At 36.2% G+C, this 16,477-nt stretch overlaps 1 protein-coding gene and 1 pseudogene across 2 annotated transcripts; both read left to right on the top strand.

Moving 5' to 3' along the window:
- The first annotated feature begins 3,324 nt into the window (after positions 1-3,324).
- Positions 3,325-4,317, top strand: LOC122021307 (annotated as a pseudogene).
- A 6,404-nt stretch (positions 4,318-10,721) lies between these two features.
- LOC122021737 (NAP1-related protein 2-like) lies at positions 10,722-14,181 on the top strand. 2 transcript variants are annotated; one of them, XM_042579889.1, is made up of 10 exons: positions 10,722-10,998; positions 11,777-11,899; positions 11,983-12,033; positions 12,238-12,309; positions 12,425-12,538; positions 12,626-12,687; positions 13,233-13,293; positions 13,472-13,515; positions 13,756-13,806; positions 13,934-14,181. In XM_042579889.1, exons 1-10 carry the CDS (start codon positions 10,855-10,857, stop codon positions 14,040-14,042), a joined length of 831 nt encoding a protein of 276 aa, XP_042435823.1. In that variant the 5' UTR covers positions 10,722-10,854; the 3' UTR covers positions 14,043-14,181. The 2 variants fall into 2 exon arrangements, with proteins under 2 accessions (XP_042435823.1, XP_042435824.1); XM_042579890.1 differs by having other exon boundaries at positions 10,724-10,998; positions 13,472-13,528.
- Positions 14,182-16,477: the final 2,296 nt, after the last annotated feature.

The following is a 16,477-nucleotide window of genomic DNA, read 5'->3' as shown; positions in this document are numbered from 1 at the left end:
ACAACTCTCCTCTACAGCTCGAGGTGTCTTTCGTCCTTCATCCTGCTAACCTTCCACCTCTACATTTAACAAGAGGGCACAGTGCCCTCCGAGGGTTAGGATATAATATTCGATTAGATTTGACCATAGTTCGAAACCGACGGTTCAATGGTTTAGAACCACCGGTTCAACGGTTCAGAATCACCAGTTCGACGGTTTCGGACAGATCGACCCTTAACCTTAACCGCTCAAGACGGTTACGATTCACGGTTCGGAACCGCCGGTTCACAGTTTGCCACAGTTCAAGATTATCATGTTAAAAAATTAATATTAAATATTAAATATTACAAATTAGAAATTAAAATTTATTGGAAAAAAAGACTTGCACTTATTTAAGTTATCTACGTATCCCTTTAGGAGCATCAAAGCACACGTAGTTATTTTACATTTTTATCCTTTTACATTTTCACTCACTTTCATTTCCTGTTCATGTTGTATTTAATTTGTTCTTTCAGTATCAAAATCTTCAACTTCGTCATTTGAAAGTTGCATTCCTTGGATTCTTTTCTCCTCTCTGATCCAATCGTCTAGTAATGTTTGGGCTTCCAATGAGTCGGGAGATAAAGTTGATCGTCGTTCATCTAATATGTTGTCGTCGGTACTAAACGTCTGCTCCACAACAACAGTTGACACTGGACAAGTTAATATTTCTTTGGCGATCACAGAGAGGATGGGAAAGCTTTGGCCTTCTGTCACTACCACTTTAAGATATCGAAATTTTCGCTATATGCTTCATTAAAATCAAAAGAAGTTGTAAAATAATTCTCAAGTTCCTGTGTGGAACTTGAGGATCCTCATGGACGTTTTGTCCGTTCTTTTAATAAGAGTTGTGCTTTTGTAAGTTTTAAATTACTACTAGTAGTTTGTTATATTTCAGAAATATTAGTTTGTGTTCTATATTTTGCATAATATTGATTATAAATATCATATAAATAAATTCTAACATTATATATAATATTAACAGGATCAGGGGAAGAAGAATCTTTAATTGGAATTAAAGCGCCATAATATAAAGTTAACATTTCTTATAAAACTTCTAATTTAAATCTAGGATCCAAATCAAATGCAATTAAATAAATTTCAGGAATTAAATAAAAATATTTTTCCCATTTAGTTTTCATAGCTAAGATGCAAGGAGATAAAGATTCATTATTAATATGTTCATTTAAAACTAATACTATATTAGAAAAAATTTCTAAAACTAATTGAGCAGTGGGGTAATAAACACCGAAAGTTGTTCGATTGCATTATTAAATACTTTTAAAATTTCACAAATACTACTATAAATATTCCATTGTTGTGAAAATAAATATATATTAGTGCTAATATTTTGTGCAAAAAATGAACATAATAATTCTTTATATTGAAATGAATCTTGTAATAATTGGTATATTGAATTCCAACGTGTTGGTACATCACGTGAAAATTTTTTAGGTCTCATTCCATTAATTTTACAAAAACTACCCCATTGTTTCATTATAGATGGATGAGACCATAAATAAGAAATTACAATTCTAATTGGTTTAATATAACTTTCTAAAAATTTTATACCATTTTGAACACATAAATTTAAAACATGGCATACACAACGAATATGAAAAAATAAACCGTCAATAATAGGTTGACAAACAAATTTTAGATTATCTATACAAGCGGTATTGGAACTAGCATTATCTAATGATATTGAAAATATTTTATGAGTTAAGTCATATTCTTCTAAAATTAAACATAATAATTATGTGATGTTATGAGCATTATGTAATTCATCAAAAACTCTATAAACTAACAATCTTTTTTGGAGGTTCCAAGGGTTATCGATTCAATGACAAGTCACACCCATATATGAATGTGTTTGCCAATAATCACTCCAAATATCGGAACATAAAGAAACTTTATTATCTAATTTACTAAATTCATCAATTAAATTTTTCTTCCTTATTTTACTAATTTTTTAATTGTACGAATAAGTGTAGTCCTAAGAACACGTTTAGCACATGGATTAAGAGATTCTTTACAAAAATCTTCAAATGTGCATTTAGATCCAAAACTAAAAGAAAGATGTTCTATGAAAATAAATTTAACTAATGATTCTCTTAATTTATTATCCGAATATAAAAATAAACCGGAATCGGTACTACCGCTAGTTGAAGAAAATCTTGATAATTGTGTTTGAGAACGGTCGAGTCCATATTTCGTCGGGTGCTTCGTTTCTATATGTCGTTTCAACGACCCATAGCCACCGCCGGCTTGAAATTTGTAGGAAGCATTGCAGTGCTTACATTTTGCACGCATTTCTCCCGACAGACGAGTAACCTTCTCAAAATATTTAGTGAAAATAGAAGACTTTAGAGGAGGAAGTTCCCGAACCTTAGAAGTGATTACATCAGTACTTCCTTGTATTTCGGGTGTCGGATTCGGAAGATTCTCGATCTCATCATTGGTGGGTTGAATGTTGGGGTCCTCCTCCCGCGGATTCATTATTTGCTTTTCTTTCCGAGCTCGAGATGATGCACCTCCGCGACCTCCTTCCATTGTAATTGAAAATTGGAAACGAAAGCGTATAGAGAATACGAAATTGAGATTAAGAGTAAGAGTAGAGAAGATGTGTGTAAAAATGATGAAATGAGCTATCTATTTATAGAATTTTGATAGTAACGGACACTAAATTATAGTCATTGATCAAAAAATGGTCAAATGATCCTAACTATTGAAAAAATGCCCAAAAAATCCCCCCAACAACTATGAACCGCCGGTTTCAACAGCTATGAACCGGTGGTTCAAGTCGTTACAAAAAAAAAAAAAATTACGACTGAACCTGTGGGTTGAACCGCTGGTCACCCGCCGGTTTTACAACAAATGAATCAGAATCAGCCCGGCAAGTTGCCGGCCGATTCCGATTCGACCTGGGGAACCGAGTCAACGGGCAACTGACTCGTTGACCCGGTTACGAGCCCCGACCGAATCCGGGCCAGATCCGGCCCGGGGTCGGGTCTATATTCGACCTTCCTTCCTCTCCTTCTTCATTGCTCCACTATCCCTTTCTTATTAAAGCATCCATAATGTTGTTCATACTTAGAACCATTAATGTCAACGTGGCATATTTTTTTGCTACTTTAAGTTAACGAGTTCAATTATTTGAATAAGTTAACGAGTACAAATTTTTTTAAAAAAATAACATATTGCCATTAACGCACGAACGCGTTAATGGCAATGCGGATGCTCTTACATTTTGGGGACTGCCATGAGTGTTGAAGGCCCGGGCGCCCCTCTATTGCTCACCTTGATCGAAGTCTCTATGAGTCAATGTTCGTGTCAGCTATCCCGGCGTCCATCCTCTCCGCTCTCCGACAGAATCAATGGCGTCAAAAAGGGGCCATGGACTCCAAAAGAGGACATAATCTTAGTCTTCTACATCCAAGAACATAGCACTGGAAATTGGAGCGCTGTTCCTACGAATACTGGTATTTTATTATTATTATTTTTTGAATTCTCTGTTTTTATTTCTTCTATATATTCTTGGATTCTCAAAAGCCCTGTAAGTATATATATATATATATATATATATATATATATATATATATATTTGAGATGTAGCAAGAGTTGCAGGCTCCGGTAGACGAACTACCTCCGGCCGGGGATAAGGAGGGGAAACTTCACGGATCAAGAGGAGAAGCTCATCGTGCACCTCCAAGCTCTGCTGGGAAACAGATGGGCGGCGATCGCTTCGTATCTGCCAGAGAGGACGGACAACGACATCAAGAACCACTGGAACACGCACCTGAAGAAGAAGCTCTGGAAGCTGGAGAACGACCCCAAGTGCTGTATCCAGCCGAGCTGCAGGTCGATGGCGAAAGGGCTGTGGGAGAAGTGCCTGCAGGCGGACATCGACATGGCGAAGAGGGCGCTCAGCGAGGCCCTGCAGGCGGTGGAGAGGCCGCCGCCGGAGGCGTCCGTCACCAGCTTCGCCTCCAGCACCGAGAACATCTCGCGGCTCCTGCAGACGTGGATGAAGCCCGGCCTCCGCGGAGCCGGCTCCGGCGGGCCGGGGCGGAGCGAGCAGGCGTCGAGCCAGGGGAGCGTTAGTACGTCGGCGGCGGCTGCGGGGCTGAACGAGAACTCCTCGCCGCCTCCGCCGCCGTTGATGTCGTATCTGGAGTCGTGGCTGCTGGACGAGACCGAAGGGCAGGATGGCTTCCTGGATGATTTGCTCTGACTAAAAAATTACCAAAAAAGGTAGCTTGTTTAGATCTTTCGATCGTAAATCGACATGCAGACGATTAAAACAGAGGGAAGTGTATATCATGTGTACTTTTTCCTATTTTTGTTCTTCTACAGGAGAATGAGTCAATGAAATATGATTTCGAATATATTATTATCAATAAAATCTCATTTGTGGCTCAATAAATTTAATGAATATATATGATAAATCTAACAGCAAAATAATAATCGAGGTAAAACGAGTAAAATAAGTTGTACATAATAGGCACTGACAGGTCGAATAAAATGGACAGTAGATGGAGTGTAAAGCTACTAAGAAAAAAGATAAATTCGTGAAGTGGTAGTCAGTTCAAAAGTTCGGTATTTTTTAATCATGCCCTTATTATGAGGTAGTTGGGTTTTAAATTATGGGTATGACAATTTAAATGTTTCACCGTGGCACCATAACCCAAAGATAAGTGTAAAGTTATTAATGAACCATGTAAATAAGCTTGATACTCAATTGAACAACAAGATTAACAAATATTCTTGAATATTTAATAGTTTTTTAAAATTTTATTATGTAAAATATTTATTTCCACGTGAATTAATATATCCTTTGAGAAATATTTATTATGTAAATTAAACTCTTCACCAACTTCACATGGTGATCGAGTTGTCGTCATGCATGATTTCCTTTAATTTCTAGACGAGCAATCAATTGCCATCGTTAACAATGATAATTAATCCCAATTAACTAACATGCAGGTGCATTAATAGTTCCTGGAAATTATAAAGGAGAATTGCTGAATGGACCCTTGCAACCTCACAGGCTGCCATGGTGGGCATAGACGAGCTAATTAGCAATTAGGAAAATGATAAATTTTAATGGCTAGTGATCTTATCTGAAAGTCGAAGAAATGGAAAGTTGGTGATATAATATTCATGTTGACCTCTATAGACTTCGCTCGGACCTATAACATAAACTACGTTAGTGCCGAGTCAGGAAAAAGGGTCCCCGACGTTGGTCCTCCAACGTTCAAGTCAGTCACCAGTGATGAAAAATAAAGCGGAGCAACGAGAAGACTATAACACAAGCAGTGAATATCGTATACCTCCGTCGATGTTTGGACCCCCCCCCCCTTTATATAGAACTCCGGTAGCGTGCGTGCACGCTTCCCAAGGTGAGTACGTTTCTCAAAGCTTCCCTGAAAAGACTCGTCAGTAAAATGCCCCTGACACGGTACCTTAACGGGCTGAGCATATCTCTAAAGTGATAGTAGAAGCTTTCATCATACGATATTCTGGCAGTTCATGCCTAGTGTCGGCAGCACTAACTCCTCAAAGGATATCACTGGATATTATCAGGAGTGTACGGCTAGGCCGAGCGGGTTGGCCGCTCGGCCGGAATTCCGCCGTCCTGGTGCCTCGTCTGGTCGGCTAGAACCTCGATGCTCCTTTGTGTGTCAGTTCAACCGAAGTTTCACCCTGCCATTGCCAAGACCCGTTGTCAGGTCGAGCAGGTTAGTCGCTCGGCCGAAGCTGAACTTTGTCGATGGCAGGATCGGTCGCCTGGTTGAGCGGGGTAGCCGCTCGGTCGTAGTTCTATCTACCGATGATGAATATGGTGCCTTGTCGAGCGGGTAAGCCGCTCGGGCGACTTCTGCACCTTGTCCATTGAGCGTCGATCGTTTCACTTCTTCATGTGTCAAAGGCGGCGGGGGGTTGGAGCCTTCTATCCGGTCGAGGTATACTTCACCCGATCGGGCGATGTCATCTACATGTTAACCACATTGACTTTAATCTCCTTTGATCTCCATCGTGATAGCGGGATGGGATCTTTCATCATTACCACATCAATTAGAATCTCATAATCAGAATATGAATATAAAGTGTTTTATTATCATATACAATTTTAATTAATGCAGGTCAATCAAATGTAAAACGTTTCATTATGGTTGACTCTAGCTATTTAATATTATCCTTAAGAAAATGAGTTGTTAGAGTGAATTCTTAAATTAATGCTCCATGTGAGAAGTGTTGCCAGAACACCAGATAATAAAATGAGTTGTTAGAGTGAATTCTTAAATCAAATGTAAAACGTTTCCTGGACACCAGATAATCTCATAATCAACTTTTCTATAAAGGCATTTGGCAAGATTCAAACCCAATTACATTACTTCTTCGATTGTTCTCTGTTTATCATCATTGGTTCTTGAAGGTTTTTTTGAGCAAAGTGTTATTATATTTTCAAGCACTAAGAGATGATCCACACTAGTAAGAGATCAAAAGCAAAGTTACTTATTCTTGTATTTATTTACTTGTTCTTGTCGAATCCCGTATTTGCTTATATGAGGTTTTTTCATCTCATAAAAGGAGGTTTTCATAGTGCACTGTAAGTGAGAAGAGTTGACTCTTGAATTACTTATCCCAACGAGGTGAATACCAAGTAAAACGAAGGTGTTAACATTGCTTCGAATTTCACACTGCAACAAACGGAGCTAATCACCTCCCCCCTCTCCTCCTCTAGCTCGTCGAAATGTCCTAACATAGATTAATTATGAAATTTCACGACGAATTCTTTTTCGTCACAAATTTGCAACGAACATATATTATTTTTGTCGCAAAATTTGGTAACGGTTTTTTTTATGACGAAAATTTTTTCATAACAAATATCATCACAAATTAATTTTGCGATCATTTTTAAATAAAATTATCTTAAAATGATCAATTTTTATAGTGTGGCATGATATGACCTTACATGACCTTCTATAATACAGAACATGAATGACGTGACCCTCTTATACAACGACGTGACACTTGTTTTTAATAGGATATGACATCCAACAATGATAAGAGGAGTACTATTTCTTCTTCAGTAGTGTTATAAAATGAGTCTACTCATATGGGAAAAGGTATATATATATATATATATATGATAATTTGGGACATCCCAACCTCCATTCTAATACTCTCTTTCTCTCTTTCCACCTTTGCTAGATTTTTAGATGGCCAACCCTCCTTCGACCTTCATCAATGTGCCCACGTCAAAGATAACTCATTAATTCACCAATGACTCATTCGAGGATAAAAAAAAACAATAACAAAAATACTTTTAATGCCACTGGACAAATCTTAGTAGCAAAATAATTCAATATTCTTAATCGAGATAACTTTCTTTTCAAGAATTGATTGCAAGTTATAACCACTAAAAGATTACATGTTATCCGTTGTTGTTACGCCAGTGCCTTCACGAGACGCAAAAAGTAGTGTCATAAACTAGAAAATAAAGGAAAACTATATCCTTACCACTAATAAAGCGAGCTGGTCTAATTCAATGGTGATAATACCCCTAGCACGGACTAGTTTCAACTAGCTTGCCATGCCCATGCGACATCCTCCCATATAATTTATTGCTCAAGTGTTCAAAGATCTTTGGTCCATAGGCCAACCTCTAAAGTTAGGTCCATGTGTCAACATCTTCTCCAAGTTGAAGGGGCAACATCAATCAAACTTATCGATCTCTTCTTAGATCGCCCTAAGCTTTATGGACTCTCTATTACCCTGGAAGGGTCTCTCATGATACTTTTTGTTATAAATTCAGTTTTTTATCGAACAGTTTTTGAAATTATCAAATTAAGTAGGATAATTTAAAAATTATAAAATCATATATCCAATTTTTATTTTACTCATAATCAACCGATTGATAAAAAGATCAGTTAAATTGATTTCTCTTTCAAAATAAGTCGACTGTTTTTTTTATCAGTCAAATCAATTTATTTATGTGCCGAAATTTCATAATTTTGAGAAAATGAGTCGATTGATAATAAAAATTAGTCGATTGATTTGTTTTTATATTAAATCGATTTTGTACAAAATTGGTTGATGAAAAATTTAATTCATTGTTTAAAAAATAATTGCTTTTAAGAATCAAATTAAAGTTTAAAGACATATAAAATAAAGAGAAGTAGATAAGAGATAATTTCATGTTAATTCAAGATTAATCAATCAGCTAATTTTGACAAAATCGACTTATATATCAAATGTCCTTGAATTGACATAAAATAAATTCCTATGTATTCGTCTACTTATCCTTATTATATACATACTCTCAAATGTTAATTTGATTCAGTATATTATATTAAAAGTAGTGATTTTTAATATGAATTAAATTTTTTAAACATATTAGTGTTAAAAAAAATCATTACTTTTAATATATTTGGTCAAATTAATGTTTAAGAACATGAATATAATCAGGAGAACTAGCTCAACATATAAGAGATAGTTTCATGTCAATCCGAGTTCGTTTGATTTATCAACCGATTTTACCGGGTAAAATCGACTAATTGACCTGGTAAAATCCACTGATGGATTAAATGAACTCTTATTGACATGAAACTAACTCTCAACTAGTTTTGTTGATTATATTCATGCTATAAAAAATTAATTTGACTTAATATATTAAGAGTAATGATTTTTTGAACATGAATTCACATGAATCAAATGAACTCTGATTGACTTGAAACTAACTTCTATATGTTGGTCTATTTTTGCTGATTATATTCATGTCTTTAAACGTCAATTTGTCTCAATATATTAAGAGCGATGATTTTACAAATTAAATTTTTTAAACACATTTGTGTTCAAAAAATTATTATTCTTATCAAATTGACGTTTGAAAATATGAATATAATCAGAAGAACTAGCTGAACATATAGAAATTAGTTTTATGTCAATTCAAGGTCGTTTGATCCATTTATCATTTTTATCCAAAATCAATTTTTATACCATAGCGTTGTTCATATAAAAGCAAGTCAGTCGACTGATTTACTCAAAATTTTAAAAATAAATTGAACTGATTTTTTTCTCAATCGATTAATTAGGGGTAAAATGGGGATTGAATATTTAATTTGGTAATTTTAAATTGTTCCACGTCGTTTGATAATTTTATAAATTTAGTTGATAAAAAACTATTTATAATTATTTATTTGTTTTTTTAGAAAAGGAATTAAATCTATTTAATTGGACGTATCATATATTTGTAGTAATTAATAGGTCCCGGAACGTAGGGATCTTAGGCACATGCATATGCTTGCTTTATCCTATTCCGAGGGTCTAGAGGTGTAAATTAATGAACCAAGTTGCTCGTGAGTTATTCAAAGCTCGATTCGATAAAAACTCATTTTAGCTCGTTTAGTGAGGTTCGTTAAGATAAACAAATCAAGTTCAAGCTTTACAATACTCGGCTCGTTAGCTCATGAACATGTTCGTTAGTAAACTCATTAATCAACTTTTAAATGAAAAAATAATAGTTTTGATATTGAATTTATAGATTTTATACTTATGAAAAATATAGACAAATATATTAAATTTATTTATTAAACTAAAATTATAAATTTTAATAAGAATATTATAATTTTATCTAAATATATAATTTAGTTTTTAATGAATATTTAAATTTATAATTTATATTTATTAAGCTTGTTTAAGTTCGATAAAAGCTCGAATAAATTCGTGAGCTATGAATATATTTGTTAAATAAAGCTCAAACTTGGTTCGATTATAAACGAGTCAAACTCAAACATTCAAGAGTTCGGCTCAGCTCGGCTTGATTACACCCCTACGAGGGCCCCTTCCTTGAGTATCTCTGGCTGGTTGGGTTCTTCGCGACGTGTCCATAACTACGACGTCCATCAGAAATCATGATTTCAGATCGGACGGCTGGAGAAGCCCGACGTCACTCACGACAGTAGAGTATGGACTATGCCTATGGAGTTGAGCCCGCTCACCAGTCTCTCGGATTTACACGGTATAGTTACCTCCAGTGTCCCTCTCGTTGGATACACATCAAACTTCGACATCTGGAAATATACGACGGAGGCGACTTTAGAACATCCCTAATGCAAACTTTTTAAAAGGATTGTAAAGTTAAAAAAACTTAACAAAAAAATTCTAATAAATGTCGAGATAAATTTTGAGGTTTTTAGTTTAAGATTAAATTTAATTTTTTAAATCTATTTTTTTTCTTTTAAGATAAAACCATTAATCATTGGAAAAAATAATATTACACTTTTTAAAAATCATTAAATATTTTATTTAATAGTTAAATTACACACTTTCTTTGAAAAATAAATATATTTGATAAATTAGAAAGAATACAAATCACTATAATTAAATTAAAATTCATAAATTAATTAAATATTAAAAAATATAAATTAAATTAAATTAAAAATCATAAGTTCATTAATTTATTAATTATAAATTATAAATAAATTAAATTTAAAATGAGAATTAATTAAAATATTAAGTAAAAATTATATAGAAATATTAAATAAAAAATAATTAAATAAAAAATAATTAAATAAAGATATGTGATTTGTAAGATAGAACTTACAAAAAAAATTATATGAAGATTTTTTTAACTGTAAAGGGAATAATAGATTTTTTTTCATTTTAATGTGACACATTAATTATGGAGGTGAGGATATCTCATAAAGGGAATGACACATGACTGGCTCTGTTTAGGTATACCTCTCACCGCCAGTGGCTAAAACCTCCCTCTCTTCCGGACGCGCTGCTTCTCCGTCGCTTTAGGAAGTAGCAGAGTTAGGGTTTTGGATGCAGAAAGGTTTAGCAACCAGGATGACGGTGGCGGATAAAGGGAAGAAATCGAAGTTTGAGGAGGAGGGCACCGACCACATTGACGGCGAGCTCGTCGTCTCCATCGAGAAGCTACAGGATATCCAAGACGAGATCGAGAAGGTAATGGACTGTTTTAGATTACTTTGGCATGATGATTGACTTTGTATTTTCTGCTCGGTTGCTTAGCTTTAGGCGCGGAATCAATGCGCAGATAAAAGATTTTTTTTTTCTCGCTTAATTTTGAGGTATTGTCGAAGGATCCCAGTAACATACGGAGCGGTGAAGTTTGATTTCATAGTTGCTGTTTTTTTAAACTAAAAAGTGTAACTTTTTGATGTCCCGTTTTCTCTACTTGAAACTTGCTTTACAACAGATGTTTTGAATGCGCTTGATTTCTTCTTTTTGAAGAACTTTATCTATCCAAACCATTTTGTTGAGCCCATGCAAAAATCTATTTGCTGGATGAAAATCATGGTAATCGAGTTTCAACGTAGGCTAGCTCCGTAGTTTTTCTTGTAGTCTGGCTGGGTTGCTATGGAGAAAGTTTGTAGATTCCAGTTGCATTAGCATACATTTGAATGCTCGCACATGCATGTACACATACACCCACGTTGTAAATCCAACTATTGAAGTATATACTATAATAAGAAAACGTTTGAACTTTTGGTAGATCATTCTAGATAGTTATTTGTCATACCTTGCTATCTCTCATTATTTTTGGTCCTGTTTTCGTCATAGCAATGTTCACAGTGTCTTTTGCTTTTCTGCTACCAAGCAACAAACTGACAAACTGATTCAATGTGCAACACAAAAGGTCCTACCCAGAGAATCTCATTGAGTTTATCATTCTACCCTTACAGATGCCAGTCTTTTCCTTTATCATAGATTTCTTGTATAGGTGAATGAGGAGGCAAGTGACAAGGTTTTGGAGGTGGAACAGAAATATAATGAGATACGCAGGCCTATCTATAGCAGGAGGAATGAAATTATTCAATCTATTCCAGATTTCTGGTTAACTGCTGTATGTTATGTTCCTTCTCTTGCCTTGTCATGTATATCAAAGAGATACCCAAATTAACTTGTTCAAGTTATTTTTGTATGCAGTTTCTAAGTCATCCAGTTATAGCTGATCTTATAACTGAGGAGGACCAAAAGGTATGATCTTTTCATCATGATCTAATGAGCATGGGCATTTTAAACTCATTAAAACTTCCATTTTGCTCACAATCCATGATCTAAGAACTAATCTGCACTATCAAAGAGTCTGAGTGAAATCCTTGTGCCTTTGTCTTTCTCAGCACATCATTTACTCTTTAGTGATCCATAAATATTGTTGATGAGTTTGATAGCATTTTCCAGATATTGAAGTATTTGATTTCCTTGAATGTGGAAGATTTTAAAGATGTGAAATCAGGCTACTCTATTACCTTTGTGAGTTGTTTCTTTCATTGTAGTGCTCCATGTCTTGTACAACTAATTCTGCTGCTTATATGCTCTTTTTTATTCATTGTTATTCTTAGCATTTTGTATTTTTGTGTATGCCTAGAATTTCTCCCCAAATCCATACTTTGAAGATTCAAGTTTGACAAAGACATACTCATTCTTCGATGAAGGAATTACAAACATAACGGGCACAACGATAGAGTGGAAGGAGGGAATGGTAGGGATTATTATTATCTTTTTTTGCCAACCCTTTCATGTTCAATTCTTTGTCATGTGCATCTAATTCTTGTGTGTTTGATTGCAGAATGTTGCAAATGGTGTTGTTCATGAAAAGGAAAGGGGTAAGAGACCCTTTTCTGAAGAAAGGTTTGTATGTGTCTTACTATCTTAATTCTCAGTCCATTCCAAAATTATAGCATGTAAAAAATTGAGGATCTAATACTTTGTTATGATGTCTGTGTTACTAGTAGCCTGTCCCTTGTTTGGCAATTATTAAGTTGCCTGCTTGATTCACTGTATAGACAATGTGCTCAGAAAACTTCCTCACCATGGATAGTGAACTACTTCAATTGCTTATTTATTCTATATCATGCTAGTTATAAAACACGCAACTGTTCTTTTCAAGCATGTGCATATTTGAGATGCTAAAATTTATATTGTTTGTCTCCTCAATTAACAAATAATAGTTTGTCTATAAGATACTGAATTTACGGAGATTGTGGTATGTGCAGCCCAACAAGTAACTTTTTATTTAATTTCATAAAAATAGTTACAAACCAGACTTTTATGTGACATTTGAGTTCATTCAATTTTTTTTTTGGTTAGCTTGTGACCTTATTAATTTCTAGCCTGACATGTGCATCTGATTTATGTGTTTTTCCTTGTTTATAACCCCTCATTTTATGATGCAGTTTCTTTTCCTGGTTCAGTGAGACTCAACAGAAAAATCTTGCAGAAGGATTTTCTGATGAGGTATATATTCTGAAGCTGTACTTTGACACATTGCTGATGCATTTTCACCTTCAAATAGATCATTCGGCTTAGTGTTGTATATATAATTATACAAGTTTTTTTTTCTCCTCTCTGCTTTATACATTGTTACATACTTCTCACTCTGGAAATATTTTTTATTTTTTATTTTTCAATTCAGGTGGCTGAGATATTGAAGGAAGATTTATGGCCCAATCCATTGAGGTATTTCAACAATGTGAGTTAATTCTCTTTTTTCACACCTTATCACTTGCTCTTTACCAATGTCTAAATGCTGCTGGATTGATACTTGTTGAACTTTTAGAGCACAAGCGTACTGCTTGACTATGTGATGCAAAGGTGTTTGCTGTTGCTGAACGAACTATATTGAGGCTGTAATCTATGACTTCCTTTTTGTAATGACTCCAAAAAGATTGATCTGTTTTTTGGCCATTGCTTATACAGGAGGTTGATGATGAAGATTTTGAGGGAGATGATGATGATGATGATGATGAGGTACTTCTATGAACCATGAATGATTAACATGCTTGATTCTCTCATATCCTTTGTAGATATGGTCGTTTTCAGCTGAGTTTACCGTTGCTGATGAAATGAGGTTTTGATTGTTTAATCTATTTGCCAGAAAGGATCCGACTTCGACAATGAGGATGAATCAGGAGGCGACGAAGATGGTGAAGCAGACGGCACTTAAATGGAAAATCTCAAGCTATGCTGATCATCTCTCGACCTGAGTACGTTTGGTTGCAAAATGTCCCGAACATCAATCAGCTCGTGAACAACCTGTTTTAGCAGTCCCTGACTAGTGTTAGGCTTAAAATTATCTGCTAAACTATAGTTGCTGCACAAGCATGGCCTGCTGATTTTCTTGCATAGAGCTTTGTGGATCTGGGTAAATCCATAAATTGGACACGACGCACACGATTATCGCGCGTAGGGGGGGTGCAAATCCCCGGCTCGTGGGCCTTGCGCTTGCAGGCGGTCCGGTTTGTTTTTGTCAATCTCTGGTTTGGTTTGGTTCTGGATTCTGACCCGCACACACTTGGGTTTGGTTTTTGTTCTTTGGTTCTGTCCGCGTGAGGAAGCAACACGACTCGTAAGGAAGTGAACCGACGCGGTTCTATCCGCGTGAGGAAGAGAAGCGACGTACGCTTTGGTGCGTGCGCTACTCAACTCACTCCGAAAAAAAGCAAAGCATTCCTCTGCTTTCTTCTTCTTCTTCTTTCCAAGTTCTGAGGCTTGGTTCCGTAATCTGAGGTTGAGTTCGAGTGCGACGTTCGTCTTGGAGTGTACCTACGAACGGCGTGAGCGGTTGTCGGATCTTGGGAGGATTTTGCTGGAGAGCCTCTACACCGTGGGCGGTAATAAATTCTCTAAAGACAGTCGGCAAGCCCAACGCTTCAACCGGAGATACACAAATTCTTAACCTTACTCTTATTACCGTTTATTGCATGCTTGTCGTTTATTGGTGCAATTATAGATTATTGTGTTAGCGTAATCATATCACAACAATTTTAGAGAATTTATTGTAGCATCAATAGACATGGTGAATGATAGGGTAATGGGGTTTGATGAGACTAGTGCCCGACCCGAAAGATTTTTCGGGCAAAACTTCAGACGTTGGCAACAACGGATGAATTTTGGCTTACTACGCTAGGGCTATTCTCCGTTATAGAAACAGATCCTCCTTCACCTGATGAAGAGGAACCTGTCTATAGTGTTGTCTTACAGAGGTTTAAGCAAAGGGATTATCTCTGCCATGGGAGGATCTTGTCTGCCCTCCCAGACGCACTATTTGATGTGTACTGTTCAACCTCTTCAGCTAAAGAGCTATGGAAATCTTTGGATAAAAAATACAACTCCGAAGATTCTGGTTTAGAAAAGTACATTGTGGCAAAATTCCTAAACTTCAAAATGGTTGAAGGCAAATCTGTAATTGAGCAGACACATGAATTTCAAGTTCAAATTTATGGTCTTGCCGAAGGAGATATGTCCTTACCCGAAAAATTTCAGGTCTTATCAATCATCGAAAAATTGCCTCCGAGTTGGAAAGATTTTGGCATGACTCTTAAACATCGGAGAGGTAAAATCTCTCTAGAAGATTTGATGATTGCCTTAAATATCGAAGAAGAACATCGGAAGCAACATAAAAATGTTGATACAAGAATGCCTATGGATTTTATTCCAAAGGCAAATATAGTAGTCTCATCTGATAAAAAGAAATTCAAAAATCAGAAAATGAAGAACAAGATGAAACCCAAACCAAAGGTTCAAAAGAAAAATGTAACCAAGCCGTGTATGGCATGTGGACAAATTGGACATTATGCCAAATTCTGCCCTAAGCGAAAAGACAAAGAGAAAAACCAAAGCAATACGTCCAACATCAAAGCACAAGCAAATGTCGTGACTGCTAGTGACGATACCAGCAATAGGTTTGTTACCTTTAAACCCGAACTAAACTTGATCTATCAACCTAATGAATGGTTAGTTGATACAGGTGCAAATGTGTACTGTTGTGCTGATCGCTCTGCCTTCCTTATTTATCAGGTAATTGAAGGCACTTCCGTAACCATGGGGAACCATTCTGCAGCCAGGGTGTTTGGGATAAGACAAGTTGACCTGAGGTTCACCTCTGGAAAAATCCTGTCATTGCATGAGGTGCATCATGTTCCAGCGGTCCGTCGGAATTTGATTAGCGGGTCAAAGTTAGTTCGATCGCGAGCCAGAGCTACCGTCACTCTCAGTGTTCTTGTTAGATTCTTCAGTTGCCATTGGGTCATTCTGCAATATATTGAGCACAATTAATTCTTCACATTGCTTCTGTTTTGAAGTCCAAGTTTTAGAAAGAGAAAACAACAACTTTTTAAATTTTTCTGCTATGGTGAATCAGTGATAACTGTGCTACCTGTGTGGCTGTGATTGCTTCTACGCGCTCTAACGGAGTTGGTGACGATGATCGGCAGTGGCGTGGTGGCCTATGATTTGATGCGATTGGAGCTTCTTGTTCCTTCTGCTTGGAAGAAGGTCGAACCATCGTATGTCGGCAACACAACAGCACGCCCACACCCGCACCGATCAACACAATAGGACCAAATGGCGGGTGGTGCTGTGGCGGAGATTGCTCTTGGACAACGTCGGCGACTCGCGACTCGTGACTCGACGTCTACAG

This window comes from Zingiber officinale, chromosome 9A (assembly GCF_018446385.1).
Source record: "Zingiber officinale cultivar Zhangliang chromosome 9A, Zo_v1.1, whole genome shotgun sequence".
Lineage (NCBI taxonomy): Eukaryota > Viridiplantae > Streptophyta > Magnoliopsida > Zingiberales > Zingiberaceae > Zingiber > Zingiber officinale.
Note: the sequence above shows the minus strand (reverse complement) of the source record. Positions and strands in the feature narration are given on the sequence as shown.